The sequence below is a fragment of the Lagenorhynchus albirostris genome, chromosome 16 (genome assembly GCF_949774975.1).
Source record: "Lagenorhynchus albirostris chromosome 16, mLagAlb1.1, whole genome shotgun sequence".
NCBI classification, from domain to species: Eukaryota; Metazoa; Chordata; class Mammalia; order Artiodactyla; family Delphinidae; genus Lagenorhynchus; species Lagenorhynchus albirostris.
Window position 1 is genome coordinate 53,286,404 of NC_083110.1, and position 15,261 is coordinate 53,301,664.

At 36.4% G+C, this 15,261-nt stretch overlaps 1 protein-coding gene across 1 annotated transcript in view; it reads right to left on the reverse strand.

Annotated features, from left to right (window-relative positions):
- Positions 1–15,261, reverse strand: part of TM9SF3 (transmembrane 9 superfamily member 3) — a 76,566-nt gene that overhangs the window by 24,308 nt on the left and 36,997 nt on the right. Inside the window, exons 8-9 of the mRNA XM_060125683.1 lie at positions 14,834–14,928; positions 11,682–11,812 (exon numbers count right to left, since the gene is read on the reverse strand). Coding sequence (XP_059981666.1) covers positions 11,682–11,812; positions 14,834–14,928 — 226 coding nt within the window. The remainder of the gene's footprint in view (positions 1–11,681; positions 11,813–14,833; positions 14,929–15,261) is intronic.

Consider the following 15,261-nt stretch of genomic DNA (forward strand, 5'->3'; position numbering starts at 1 on the left):
AAAACTACAGTGAGGTATCACCTCACACCCGTTAGAATGGGCACCATCAGAAAATCTACAAACAACTGGAGAGGGTGTGGAGAAAAGTGAACCCTCTTGCACTGTTGGTGGGAATGTAAATTGACACAGCCACTATGGAGAACAGTATGGAGGTTCCTTAAAAAACTAAAAACAGAATTACCATATGATCCAGCAATCCCACTACTGGGCATATACCCAGAGAAAACCATAATTCAAAAAAGACACATGCACCCCAATGTTCATTGTAGCACTATTTACAATAGCCAGGTCATGGAAGCAACCTAAATGCTCATCAACAGACGAATGGATAAAGAAGTTGTGGTACAGGGACTTCCCTGGTGGCGCAGTGGTTAAGAATCCGCCTGCCAATGCAGGGGACACGGGTTCGAGCCCTGGTCTGGGAAGATCCCACATGCCGTGGAGCAACTAAGCCCGTGAGCCACAACTACTGAGCCTGCGCTCTAGAGCCCACGAGCTACAACTACTGAGCCCATGTGCTGCAACTACTGAAGCCCGTGTGCCTAGAGCCAGTGCTCCTCAACAAGAGAAGCCACCACAATGAGAAGCCCATGCACTGCAACAAAGAGTAGCCTCCTCTCACCACAACTAGAGAAAGCCCGTGCACAGCAACAAAGACCCAACGCAGCCAAAAATAAATATAAAATAAATTAATTAAAAAAATGTTGTGGTACATATATGCAATGGAATATTACTCAGCCCTAAAAAGGAATGAAATTGAATCATTTGTGGAGATGTGGATGGATCTAGAGACTGTCATACAGAGCAAAGTAAGTCAGAAAGAGAAAAACAAATATCGTATATTAACACATGTATGTGGAACCTAGAAAAATGGTATAGATGAACCGGTTTCCAGGGCAGAAGTTGAGACACAGATGTAGAGAACAAATGTATGGACACCAAGGGAGGAAAGCCACAGGGAGGGTGGAGATGGTGGTGTGCTGAACTGGGCGATTGGGATTGACATGTATACAACTGATGTGTTTAAAATTGATGACTAATAAGAACATGCTGTATATAAAAAAAATTAAATTAAATTTTAAAAAAACTCAATAAAATGTACCTTGATGGGAAAAAAAAGTAAAAGTGAGAGAAAAGCTGAATGAAAACTGTGAAGAAACTGACTGAGAGAAATGAAGAGGTGTGGGGTAGAAAATTCACAGTGATCACATGAGAAGGAAAGAATCTATTTTGAAGCAACATTGTGAAAACTCTGCATCTTCATTATATCCTTATGTGTGCTTGTGTGTGTTAAACAAGCCAAAGAGTATTATCATCTTCCTTTCAGGTAAAACTTGTATAAATGTATGAGAGTTAAGAGAGTTCTGAAATTCCATTTTAAAGCTCAGACTTAGAAAGGCAAATCATTGATGTCTCAGTTTAGACCTGTTAATAATATGAATTTCTGGGCTTCCCTGGTGGCGCAGTGGTTGACAGTCCGCCTGCCAATGCAGGGGACACGGGTTCGTGCCCCGGTCTGGGAGGATCCCGCGTGCCGCAGAGTGGCTGGGCCCATAAGCCATGGCCGCTGAGCCTGTGCGTCCGGAGCCTGTGCTCCGCAACGCGAGAGGCCAGAACAGTGAGAGGCCCGTGTACCGCAAAAAAAAAATAATAATAAATAAATAAAAAATAAAAAAATATGAATTTTTGCCCATATAAATAACAAGAATATGTGAAACATAAAAAATAAGCAGACATTTTAAAGATATTTTAAATACTACGATATATTGTGAATTATACATACCTCATATTTGGGGGGTGAATTCTGTCTCAATTTTTTTTATTCATTGTTGATTGCTTTTTAAATTATTATTTTGCTATCATTAAGCATATAAAACTCATAAATATTAACACACTGTGATAGAGACCTATGTATTTTCCCCTTAATTTACCAGAATTCTAATTTCAGATAAGGATTGAAGAGAAGCTGGAGAAAACATTCCTATGTGGAATGACAATGGTCTAGCAGAGTGGTCTTCAAACTGTTCCATAGAACCTCAGGTCCTGCTGGAGAGTTTCAGGAATTCCACAAGCATTTGATTTGAATATCCTTTTGAAAATATTTTTTTTTAATAATATTTTTAAGTGTAATAAAAATATACACACTCAAATTAGTTCTATATCAAATATTAATAACTGGAGATACCACAATCACGTTAACCATTTTCATGCAAACGTCAGAATAAAGTTTCTCCTGCTATCTCTGTGTATATATTTGGACTCCTAGTAAATGTGTCATTGATTAGGAAGGCTTGTAATGCTACACTGGTCTTTTGTTCTCCCTCCCCATCCTCCACCCCGACCCAATTCAGGCCTGCACATACTTGCTCACTAAAAGCTTTACAAGCAAATGCACTACAGCACATGCATGTCACAAGCAATTAAGTGGCAGGTGAAATGAGGGCATATCTTGCCTTGTGTGCTTAATCAAAGCATAACAGCAGTCATCAAAGGAACCTATAAATGGTCTCATCAAGACAATATCAACTGTTCAGAATTTAATTTTTTCCCCTTTTCCTGACTTTTTAATACATGATAAAAAATGTGAGCAGTCTGTTAGAAATTGTTAGTGACTGAACTGTGAAACCAATTTCCTACTCCTTTATGTCCAAGTTCTAGATGACTTTACTTGAAAAATACTCTGAGACTGCAAGGCAAGCTATTTAAAAAAAAAAAAAGTCACATGGAACTAAATTATCCGAGAAGTCAGGATTTTTCTCAATACTGATATTCAACCAAACAAACTGGTTACTGAAGAAGAATGTTACCTGTACCCCTTGGTATTAAGTCTGCATTCATCGCAACTTTATTGCTCTCATTAAATTTAGAATGCTAAAAAAACTGAATTTGCAAAATTTATTTATACTAACAGAATCAAGCTTGTATCTGTTTTCTTTATTGGGCTTCTGCATTAAGCTTTCGTTTAAAATGAAATTTAACAACTAAAAGTTAAAAAACCATTAGTCTAATACACTGGTGAAAACCCTGGAACTCAAACTAATACAGGGCCCACCCCTAGAGCTTCCTAGCCTCTGTTCATGGACCAATGAAAAGTGAAAACAGGGACGGGGGAAGGAAGGACTCACTCCAGGTTGAGGGCCTCCCCTAGCTACAATGAGAACAAGACAGAAACAAGTACTGCCTATCACTGCTTAATACCCCAAAGATGTACCAACTGGTCAACTATTCTCAACCTCAGTCACAGACTAAGAATGTGACTATTATTCTATCTTTATTTCCAGACTGGCCTTCTAAGGAAATCTGTGGTGTGAGTGGAAGGGAAAGGGAAAAGGCAGCCTAAGATGGGCTATTATGGAATACTAAAGGATATAAATTTTACTGAGGATGATAGACAGTAACTGCTTATATGTAAGGTGATTCTCAGAAAATATATCATCTTGTCAGTCATTACGTTTACGCATTTCCTTGACACTTGCTCAGAGTAGGCAATTTTTATGACTCCTTTTCTACCTTATACATTTTATGCCTTTATTTCTATATAAAAATTATTTAGCTTCAATTTAAGCATGTTGATAATAATCAAACCTAACAATCAGGACATTGCCAACGTAAACACAAATGCTTATAAGAAGCCTATCTATTTTATAGATATTTTCAACATGCTAATTAATAACTCCCCATTCTGTTTCTTGGGCAACTTCAATACTGTAATAGAAGAAACAATGGGTTTGAAGTTAAAAACTTATTCTATAATGCTAGCATTATCCTGATACCAAAACCATAAAAAAAGACATTATAAGAAAATTGCAGATCAATATTTCTCATAAATATAGGTTCAAAACAAAAAGCAACAAATTTTAGCAAATGGAATCCAGCTATATTACAAATTGAGGTTTATCAAAGGAATGCAAGATTGGTTTAAGATTCAATAATCAATCAATGCAGTTCATCATATTATCAGACTAAAAAGAGAAAATCATAGATCATCTCAAAAGGTGCAGAAAAAATCATTGCAAGAGCCAACCTCCCTTCACAATAAAACAAACTCAGCAAACTAGGAATAGAGGGGAACTTCATCAACTTGATTAAGGACATCTATGGAAAAACTACAGGTAATATTTCTTGATGGCACAAGACTGAATACTTTCCCCCTAAGATTGGGAACAAGAGAAGAAGTCTGGTCTCACCTCTTCTATTCAACATTGTACTAGAGGTTCTAGCCAGTGCAATAAGCAAGAAAAAGAAATAAAAGGCATACAGATTAGAAAGGTAGAAATAAAATTGTCTTTATTCTCAGACAACATGACAATCTATGTAAAAAAATCTTTAGGAATCTACAAAAAAGAAATTAGAACTAATAAGTGAGTTTAGCAAAGGTGCAGGATGCAAAGCCAACGTGCAAAAATCAACTGTTTTTCTATACACTAGCAACAAGCAATCAGAATTTTTAATTTAAAAAATACCATTTACAAATAGCATAAAAAATATGAAATACTTAGGGGTAATTTCAATAAAAGCTGTACAAAACCTAAATATTAAAATCTATAAAACATTACAAAGAAAAAGTAAAGATACCTAAATAAGTCAAGAGATATACTGTGTTCATTAATCAAAAGACTTAAGATAATGTTAAGATGTGAATTCTTCCCAAATTGATCCATAGTTTTAATGCAATCCTAATCAAAACCTCAGGGTTTTTTGTAGAAATTGACAAGCCGATTCTAAACTTAACATGCAAATGCAAAGAACCTAAAAAATCCAAAACAACTCTGAAAAAGAACTGATTTCAAGACTTATTGTAAAGCTACAATAATCAAGACAGTGTGATACTGGCATCAAAAAAATCCAAAAAACAAATTAATCAATGCAACAGAAAAAAAAGTTCAGAAATAGATACACATAGATGCGTGGTCAATTGATTATCAATAAAAGTGCTAAGGGAAATCAGTGGAGAAAGAGTAATCTTTTCAACAAATGGTGCTAGAACAAATGAAGAGCCATAAGCAAAACAAAACAAAACAAAACCCTTGACCCTTAACTCATACAATATATAAAATTAACTACAAATGGATCATAGACCTATATTTCAGAGCAAAAACTATCAAATTTCTAGAAGAAAACATATGAGGAAAACTTACTGATCTTTGATTTGGCAAAAGATTTCTTAAAAGACAGAAAAGCACAAATCGTAAAAGGAAAAAAATCAATAAATTGGACTTCAAAATTAATAACTTTTGCTCTTCAAAAGATACTCTTGGACTTCCCTGGTGGCGCAGTGGTTGAGAATCCACCTACCAATGCAGGGGACACAGGTTCGAGCCCTGGTCTGGGAAGATCCCACATGCCATGGAGCAACTAAGCCTGTGCGCCACAACTACTGAGCCTGAGCTCTAGAGCCCAATAGCCACAGCTACTGAGCCTGCGTGCCACAACTACTGAAGCCCACGCACCTAGAGCCCATGCTCCACAACAAAGAGAAGCCACCGCAATGAGAAGCCCACACACCACAATGAAGAGTAGCCCCTGCTCACCGCAACTAGAGAAAGCCTGCGTGCAGCAACGAAGACCCAACGCAGCCAAAAATAAATTAATTAATTAAAAAAAAAAAGCATGTCCCCATCTTGCCCAATTAATATCAAGCAGATGTGGGGCAAAACCATCAAAAAAAAAAAAGATACTCTTAAGAGAATGAAAAGACAAGCCACAAAATGGGAGAATATACTTGCAAGCTACATATAAGACAAAGGACTAGTATCTACAATACATAAAGAACTCTTACCATTCAACAAGACAAGCTATAAAAAATAAGCAAAAGATTTAAACATTCATTAAAGAATATATATGGATGGCAAATAAGTACACAAAAATATCTTCAACATTAGTCATTAGGGAAATGCAAATTTAAACCACAATGAGACAACACTACACTTCTACTATAATGGCTAAAATTAAAAAGACTGACCATATCAAGTACTGGAGATAATGTGAAGCAACTGGAACCCTTATAAATACAATGCTAGTGGGAATGTAAAATGGCAAAACCACTTTGGGAAAGTTTAATAGTTTCTTGAAAAGTTAAGCTATAATATGACTCAGTCATTCCACTGTAGTTATTTATCCAAGAGAATCAAAAAATATGTCCACACAAAGATTTACATATGAATACTCACAGCAGCTTGATTTGTATGTAATAGCCAAAAACTGAAAACAATTCAAAAGTTCATTACTGGGTAAGTGGATAAACAAACTGTGGTACTTCCCTTACAATAAAATACTACTGAGCAATACAAAGGAACAAAACTATTAATATATGCAACAACATCAAGAGATTTTTAAAATAATTTTCTGAGTGAAAAAAGACCAAAAAAAGATCATACTGTGTGAGTCTACTTATATGAAATTCTAGGTAATGCAAACTAATCTAAGATGACAGAGAGCAGACCGGTGGTTACCTGAGAATGAAAAAGGGAAGGGAAAAAGAAAATTTTTAAAGTAAAAAAAAGAAAAAGGAAAGAAAGAAAGAGAGGGACTTCCCTGGTGGCACAGTGGTTAAGAATCCGCCTGCCAATGCAGGGGACACAGGTTCGAGCCCTGGTCCGGGAAGAACCCACATGCCACAGAGCAACTACACCCGTGCACCACAACTACTGAGCCTGCACACCACAACTACTGAGCCCACGTGCCACAACTACCAAAGTCCGCGCGCCTAGAGCCCGTGCTCCGCAACAAAGAGAAGCCGCCGCAATGAGAAGCCTGCGCACTGCAACGAAGAGTAGCCCTTGCTTGCAGCAATTAGAGAAAGCCCACACGCAGCAACGAAGACCCAACGCAGCCAAAAATAAATAAATAAATAAATAGATAAATAGATTTAAAAAAGAAAGAGGGAAGGAAGGAGGAGGAAAAAGGGATAAATTACAAAGGTATATAACAAAACTTCTGGACTTGATAAATAACTTTTTTAAAATTGTGGTGACTGTCTCCCAAATATATACATATATCAAAGCTTGCCACACTTTAAATAGATACAATTTATCATACGTTAATTATACTTCAATACAGCTGTAAAAACATACAGACCAAAAAAAGGCATAAAACATTCTTCATTCACTGCTCTCGGCATAAACCTGAACTCCGGGCAGAAAGGAAAAAAAGAAAAAAAAACTAAAACAGATCATCACCACCACCAGCACCACAACAAAGAAAATGTGACTTTAAGTGAAAAACTGAATCCTAGTTTTTTGCTTGGTAAAAGCGGGATAATGCATACCACTATCTCTATCTCTTTGAGTTCTTCTGAAAACCAGGTGAGACAAGGGGTGTGAAAGTGTTTTGTAAAGTACAAAATGCTATGCAAATGTACCTGTCCTTACTATAACTCATCTTGTTAGATATGGCACATCACTTCCGTCAGTTGAGATCATTTTAGATGCTGTCTTCATCATTCCATATTACTAGTCCCTGCCCCACACCCATCTCATGTCCTTGTTCAATTTAATCATCAGATCACTGTGCCTTTATATGTCATCAACAATGATTTGGATAGGTCAAAGTCAAGAATATCTGTCATGTTCTACTAAAAGACAGTATGTGACATATTATGGGTAATATCATACCAATACTTTAATTCTATAATTATTTACATGTTTACCTGACTGTACTATTCTACCCACATTTCTCCATCTTGTCCAACAAGATATAATACTTTATTTATACTCTTTGTTCTTCTAGTCTTGCTAAAACCTACCGAAGAGAGGAACTGAAGTTGTTCTGGCATTTTTGTTTTAATTTGTTTTAATGAATCCATAACAGCTCCTAATGTGCATTACTTCCTGTGATTTAAAAAGTAAATTTTAATAACACATTCTAAAATCTTGTGCCTCATCAAGTTCACTATGTTTTGTAAGGGAGAATCCACTTTCTTCATTTTCCTTCTAGAAAAACAATTTGCCTCTGTCTTACACAGTTATTCAAGCATTACTTATCATCATGATCTCTCAGAATCTCTAAAAGATCAGTTATATGAGCAACTAAACTTACTAAGGCAGCTGGGTACTCCTGTACAATCAATCCCCTTATCTAAGGCTTCACTTCCCTCTTATCAGGGATTATTTCCTCTTGTCTTTTCTTGTTTGAAGGTTATTTTATTTGATGAAAAATAAAAAGAGAAAGAATGAGATAGAGCGATTCTTCTTTTACTCTGTTACATCACTGATCCCATGTAATGAGCCTTTGGTCTTGCTATCAAAATATTTTTACAAAATCCTTTTGTTAGCCTTAGCACTTGTCAAGAGTTCAGGTTAGGAAACGGAGGTTTTCTAACACTATCTTTATAGACTTTAGTATCCTTTCATACTTAGGTATACTGTACTCTTCTCACAACCTTTGAGAGATCACAAAATAGCATGTATCCATTACTCTTTGTCTCCATTTTTTCCTCATTGTGTTAATTTCTGATTATATATCATGAATTTCTTTTTTCATGTGTGTGTGGGGGGGTTACGCCACACGGCATGCAGGATCCTAGTTCCCTGATCAGGGGTTGAACCTGCGCCCCATGCAGTGGAAGCGCAGTCTTAACCACTGGACCACCAGGGAAGTCCCCATGAATTTCATTTTTGAAAACCTCAAATTCTCAAGCCATTTTCCCAGTTACGGCCCAAGACTTGGGTCATGAGAGAGCATTTCCCTAAATATTTGTGAAATCTGATTTCCTAAAACCTCGGGCCTATTTCTGATGATTCCCCTCCTAAGCTAAAACAAACCTCAAGATGACAAATATTACATGGCTCATGACCCCTGTTACTTCTCCATCAACTATTCTACCCATTAAGAGACAAAACCATAAAGTATGATAAGTCAAGGATTTATCAGTACATTCTGAACTGAGTAATATGTAGATTAGAAAGTTTATTAGTTTCTACGCTACCTTGCCTCTGAGTTTAAAACTCTGCAACTTGGCTCTTTGTCCTTTGAAAGCCTCCAATAACATTAAATTAAGAATCTGAGATTTACGACCCACAAAAGACTTGATGCCTAAAATGTTTTTTTCAGAATATCCTGGCAAACCCTTCCTCATTCCCAAGAAACTCTCATAGGACCAAAAACTCTGGGTATAACACCTAAATCATTTCTGAACAAATTCCAAAGGAAAAAGGTTTTACCTTACCAGATACAATTTAATTTGAAGTACACTCTCTCTGACTCTCTGTATAGTACCTCTGCCAGAACACACCAACTTCAGAAACAGGTATGTTCATCTCTGAACAGTCTTTGACCCCAAGTTTCATTTAAATGCTCTCTTACATTGTTTTGTAACACTCTCTAGGAACCATGACTTAAGTCTGGGACACTAGACATTAGCTGAGATTACCACCACCACCCTCTACTTATGTTTCTTTTACCTTTATTAACCTGCTAAGATTGACTATTATTCAACAAGTTTAATCTGGCATGGATTTAATGGCTTTTTATGTATAATCAGGTACACATGAGCAGAGAATTTGGGGTCCAGAGACAAATTTCATCCATTTTCAATCTTATCTTGGGCTAGTCCTGGGGACAAAAGCAGTATTCTGACAAGACTCCAGATCCCAAGTGGGCAAAATCCCCATTGTTCTGGTGCCTCTGTAGGGCAAGACAGAGGCTGAAGTCACTATGACTACATCTGGATTAAGCCTTCAATTGTGGAATCTCTGAGAAACAGAACCAGAGCTAAGATCACCAGAGAAAAGGCTCAATGTCCAAGAGATCAAAGGAATGGGGGACCGAATGAGCTAAGGCCTCGGGAAGAGCATATAAGAGTATCTGAAGACTCTGATTTTCAAACTAGGCTATTTTAGTAGGAGAACCAGCTTCTCAGACACATGTGGTCTGGGAGCTTTTCAGCTGACAGATCCATCCTCAGATGCTGGGAACCAGAATCAGGTAAATAGTAGAGACTGGGTTTAAAGCAGGACAGATAAATTGACATAGGATGAAGCCCTGGGCATTGAAATTTTAAAACTCCCCAGTGACTCTAATGTGTACCCACGGTTGAGAACCATGGAGTTTGTGAGAATATATAGCCATTTCCTTCATAATGTCAACAAGTCAAATAACTTAAAATATAAGTTTAAGTAGTTAAAACACTTAATGGACAACTAGGTCAAACATTCACATCAATTCTTAAATTTCATGTTCTAAACAAGTTCTGATATGCTTAAAAAGAGGCAAAAAATGTTAGACCACACACCTGATTAAAACTTGAGGGCAGTGGAATGCCCTTCACTCAGCATTCCTTCATTATAAATTAGAATGCAAATTAAGACCATGACATTGTAGGAGGCCAATAAGCACCAACAGCCAGTCTTTTATATGCCAAAGATCAATTTTACAAACCATCTCTGGCTCAGCAGAGAGTCTGATATTGTATTTGAATAATTAGTAATTATTAAATTATCTAAAGGCAAGTTATAGTGAATATTAACATTTAAAACCCCATTTACACAGTGGTAAAATTTATAATTTTAGTGAAACAAAGCATATAATTTTCACCACATCAAATTCAAAACTTTATGATGAAAATTATAACAGAACCAGAATTTTAATTTTTTAAATATTATGAAAGTAATTAATTCAGTAGATCATCTTTAAGAAGTAACTTGAATCTCTCTATATACTTCCTGATGGCCTGGAACTACTATGAAGCAAATTCTTTTCCAGTTAATTAATGAATGTAATTAATTACTTTACCCTTTCCTAACCTTTATCAGTTACTCTGCAAAAACAAAAACAAACAAAAGCTTTCAATTTTGAAGCAATCTGCAAAATATTCCTAAATAAAAAATATTAAAGACTTAGTAAAAATATACATGCAAGGTGTCTTTGAAAAACCTGGACTGTAAAACAACCAATCATCTGGAATTTCTGTGAAACCATTCAATAACTCCCATACAATAGAAAGAAAGCCAAAACGATTAAAATTCAGATGGAGATATGGGTTCCAGTTACAGTTCTGCCGTTAACTATCTGTATGACCTTAACCAAGTTAACTGCCTCTCTGAAAAGCAGTAACCACCTTCCAACTCGCATACATATATGTACATGTGTGCGCAAGTTTGCAAAGTGTACATTAAGACTAAAGTCTACTCCAGGCCTAAAGTTGTTTCTAGTAAAAAGACAACAGGAAGAATCTGAAGACTGTGAGTTGACTGTGTAAAGCGCCAGTATTTCTGTGCTTTAGCTTTAATATATTTAAATAATCTAAAACATTTCAAACTCTGTGATAACAGGTAAGATATGAGATAGGATTTTAGTATCTATAGCACATATATTATCAATATTAATACAGATGCTTTCATAAGGTTCTAAAAATAGTACACTATTACCAAAAAAAAAAAAAAATGTTGTGGAGAGTCTTCACTTCCTACCACTGCACTCACCTACCACATTAAAACACCCATGTTGCTTGTGTGTCATCATTCTTCTAAAATATACTCACCAGTTTATCCCTAGCTGTTCTTTCACTTTATTGGTTGACAGAATCAAGAAAAAATGTTCTTTACCTAACTTTCCAGGACTGGGTAGGGACTGGCTGCAAATAGCAGAACTCCTAGTTAAGAGGTTCTCTGGAGAGACAGCAGGCCTCACATTAGAGAATGCTTACACTCTTTCAGTTTAAAGGTAAGATGCAAGCAACTCACCATTGTTCCAAAAGGAATGGCTCTCGAAGCATGGTAATAAATGGCTATAAAATTGATGAAGAAGGCAGTGCCACACACCATAGCTGGGATGAGGAATGCACCAATGAACATCTGCTTTATCCATCTCCTTCCTGAAAGAAAAGGGAAACTATAATAATCAGAGAGCTAGGTAGACAGACAGACATATATTAATGTTTAAAAGGTGGTTATTTAGTACCAAATTATCTAAAATTTTAATGTAAAGAACTTAAATTTGACATCCTAATAGCTGTTTCAATACAACAGCTAATAAAGACCAGTCCAACTATTCAAGTATGTCTAGTGGAAACACGCTTTTGATGTGGGTGTACCGGAAAAGAGCAATGAACTATGGTAAAATATTCTGGTGTTTTGTCCTGATTCTGCCACTGAACCGCTGTGAACGTTGGTAAACCACTCAATCTTTCTGGGCTACAAGTTGGCCTAGAAAGGTGTTTTCAAACACCTAGGTGTTACTTGGAGTTCTGGAGCTTCTAAGAGGTGCCCATGAAGTCACCAGTAAAGGAAGGGCCCAGGTCCTCCAGCCCTGCTTCAACAGAACAAGTTCATTTTCAACAGTTTCACACATTATAGTTTCATATATGCTCTCATTTGAAAAGAGGGTTACACTGCTTTAAACAAACAAACAAACAAAAGTTTAAAAACCCCTGGGTTAACGTTCCCTAAATTTACTCTTAGCTCTATGATTATAAACATATATTTAAATTCATTTCTATGTTTCAAAAGGAAAAATCAATAGAATGTGTTTCATGAGCTTCCTCTCAGCAATTAGAACTAAATATTTATAAGTTTTACTATTTCTTTGAACCTCTTTGTACTGCCAAAATTCTACTTACTGAGAATCTATTATTTAAATAACCCAAGGAAAGAATTTTTAAACTATGTAATCAAAAATTTTTTAATCAAGTTCATAATGACCAGAAGCACAACAGGAGCTAGCTTTCTAACCCAGCAGAGCACATGAGCAAGCACACCTCCGGGACACATCTTCATACTGCTCAGGAACGTAATGTAAAGATTTAACATGGGATCACTATTAAAGTTCAGCCCCACAACCATAAGCAACAGGACCCAAACAGAAAGTGCTACAGGAAAAACAAGCAATATCCTAACTTTTATTTTCTTCTATATAAAGTTCTTTTCAAACATCTGTCTCATAGAATTACTACCCCAGATCTTGACATTCTTGCAGAAAAACTCCTTGATTCTGAACTTTTGCCTCTATTTAATTTCTTTCTCAGGTACGTTTCAAGAACCCCTCCTTTCTAAACTAATACTCAGCATTTGAACAAAGCAAAAAGGGTAAGAACTAATTAAAATGATTATTTCTCTTATTAAATTCCAACTCTTTCCTAGCATTCTCTTTTCCTGCACTTTCCATTATCTTCTCAGATTCAGACACGGGTTAATAAATTCTATATTCAGCTATATTCAACTCTCTCTTTCTCCCTTTCCCTCCAACAGTCAAAAAGAATCCCACGTACGTTCCACTGGGTACAATCAGTGGCCCAGGCATCTGCATTGTGCTTCCTACTGCTCCCCAACACCCTTGGAGACTCTGGTCTTTAAATTGGGTCTAGAGCACTATCCAGTGCACTGAGGACAGTATGAAGTCTTTGAGCTCCACTGTAGTTCAGATCCTGAGATAACCTGAAGAATCCTTGATTCTCTGGGCTGACCTCTGTATTCACCTGGTTTTAGGGATCGCTCAGACAAAATATCAGGACATGATCAGACCTCCTCAGGGCACTGTCAATCAGAAAATAACCTTTAGATTATTCCTGGTAAGATTTGATACTCCTAGGCTTAGGTCTGAACTCTGTCAACTTTCAAGAATAAGTATAGTAAAGTTTGGTTGGGTGTTCTTAACTTGCAATTGGACTAAAAGCAAATTTATGTCCAAGGATGAATAAATTTCCTGTTTTGGGTAATCTGTTTCTGCTGTGGAGACTTTTTTGGACGTCATAAACTGTACAATTCTTAGCATAACTAGTTTTCAGGTTAAATTCAAAGTAGGAGTTACCTTAGGCATCCTTATTTCCTCAGGATGGTAGACCTGTGTGCTAAGACTCATTTCCCATATCTAGACGTAGAACAGAGAAACTGAACAGCTAACTAAAATAGTCAGGAATCTGCAATGATACTCCCTCAGGCAATCCAGAGAACTCTCTCTGCTGAAGGTATACACCACATTAAGTCTGGTAGGACCAATTTTTTAAAAAGCCATGGTAAACCAGGATATCCTGAGGGAATTTTAAATGCTCTGAGCTCCTATAGACGATATGTCTAGTCTACTAAAAGAAGGCAGGATTCCCTAATGACGACACTGCTTAGGATGGGCTGGGAAAATCACATTAAGAAATCTCTATCCTTAGGAATATAATTTTAATGTCTTTCAACAACCCGTCATTCATAAACTAAAATATGCTAATCTACTACTTTTTGCACGTTTCTGACTCCAAACAATTACAGGGGAAAAAAAGGAACTTAAAAACCCTGAATGCCATCACAGCAAGAAACACCAAGGAGCAGTGTCCTCGTATCATCCATGTATACCCCGTCATTTCCAGGTCACAGTAGTAAAGAAGCAAGGGGGTATTCAAGATGAAGCTCTCTTAGCAAAAGATTGCAACAGAAAATCTTTGTGCATGTCCTTTGATAAGTATTTAAGAGTCAACAGAAGTAAACAGATTTCCTTCCTATGCTCTTTCACTGTCCAGACATTTATCCATAAACCATGAAACATGCCTTTACATTCGGCTATGAAGCTATATATTCTATGTGGAAACATCCCATGGAGCACTACTAGGGAACTAGGCACCTGAAAGCAAAATAGTATCAATAACTTAAATACACTCTCTCCTACATGTTCCTCAGGGCTAATTCACAGTGGACAATGGAGAAATCTATTCATTATTCATAATTTTAGAAAATAAAATGCAAGGATTCCATAAAAGCAAATTAGAACATATAATAGGTATGGTGGAGATTATGTGAAATCGGATAACAAAGGACTTTACAATGGCTGTACTGCACATTTTAAATTCCATATACCTCACAGTGTAATATTAGCATCTATAATTAAAAATACAAAGCAGTAACTCATAAATTACCTCCTTGTCTAGCATACAGACTTCCTCCAAAATAACCATTCACTGGAGATGTAGCAGCATAGACAAATATGGCTGTACTGAGCATTGACCCCCTCCTAAAAAGGCAAAACAACACACATGATAAACTAAAACCAACGATTTAACGAAAATATCATATAGCCTATCACATTAACATTAGTTTAATTTCAAAAATAAATTTAGCAGGAACACAAAAGTATCCTTCTGGACTGCAAAGGACCTCAAAAGGTCGCCTAGTGAAAGAATTTCTAGTTAAAATTGCACTTAAATAATAAGAGACTGATCCTCATTCTTTTTAAATTTGAAGTTAAATTTCATAATATTCTAAACAAATATTTCACATTTCTTTGGCAAACATATTAGAAGCTGGCACTAAAACTGTTTTGCAACCCTGTGAACCAATCACATCA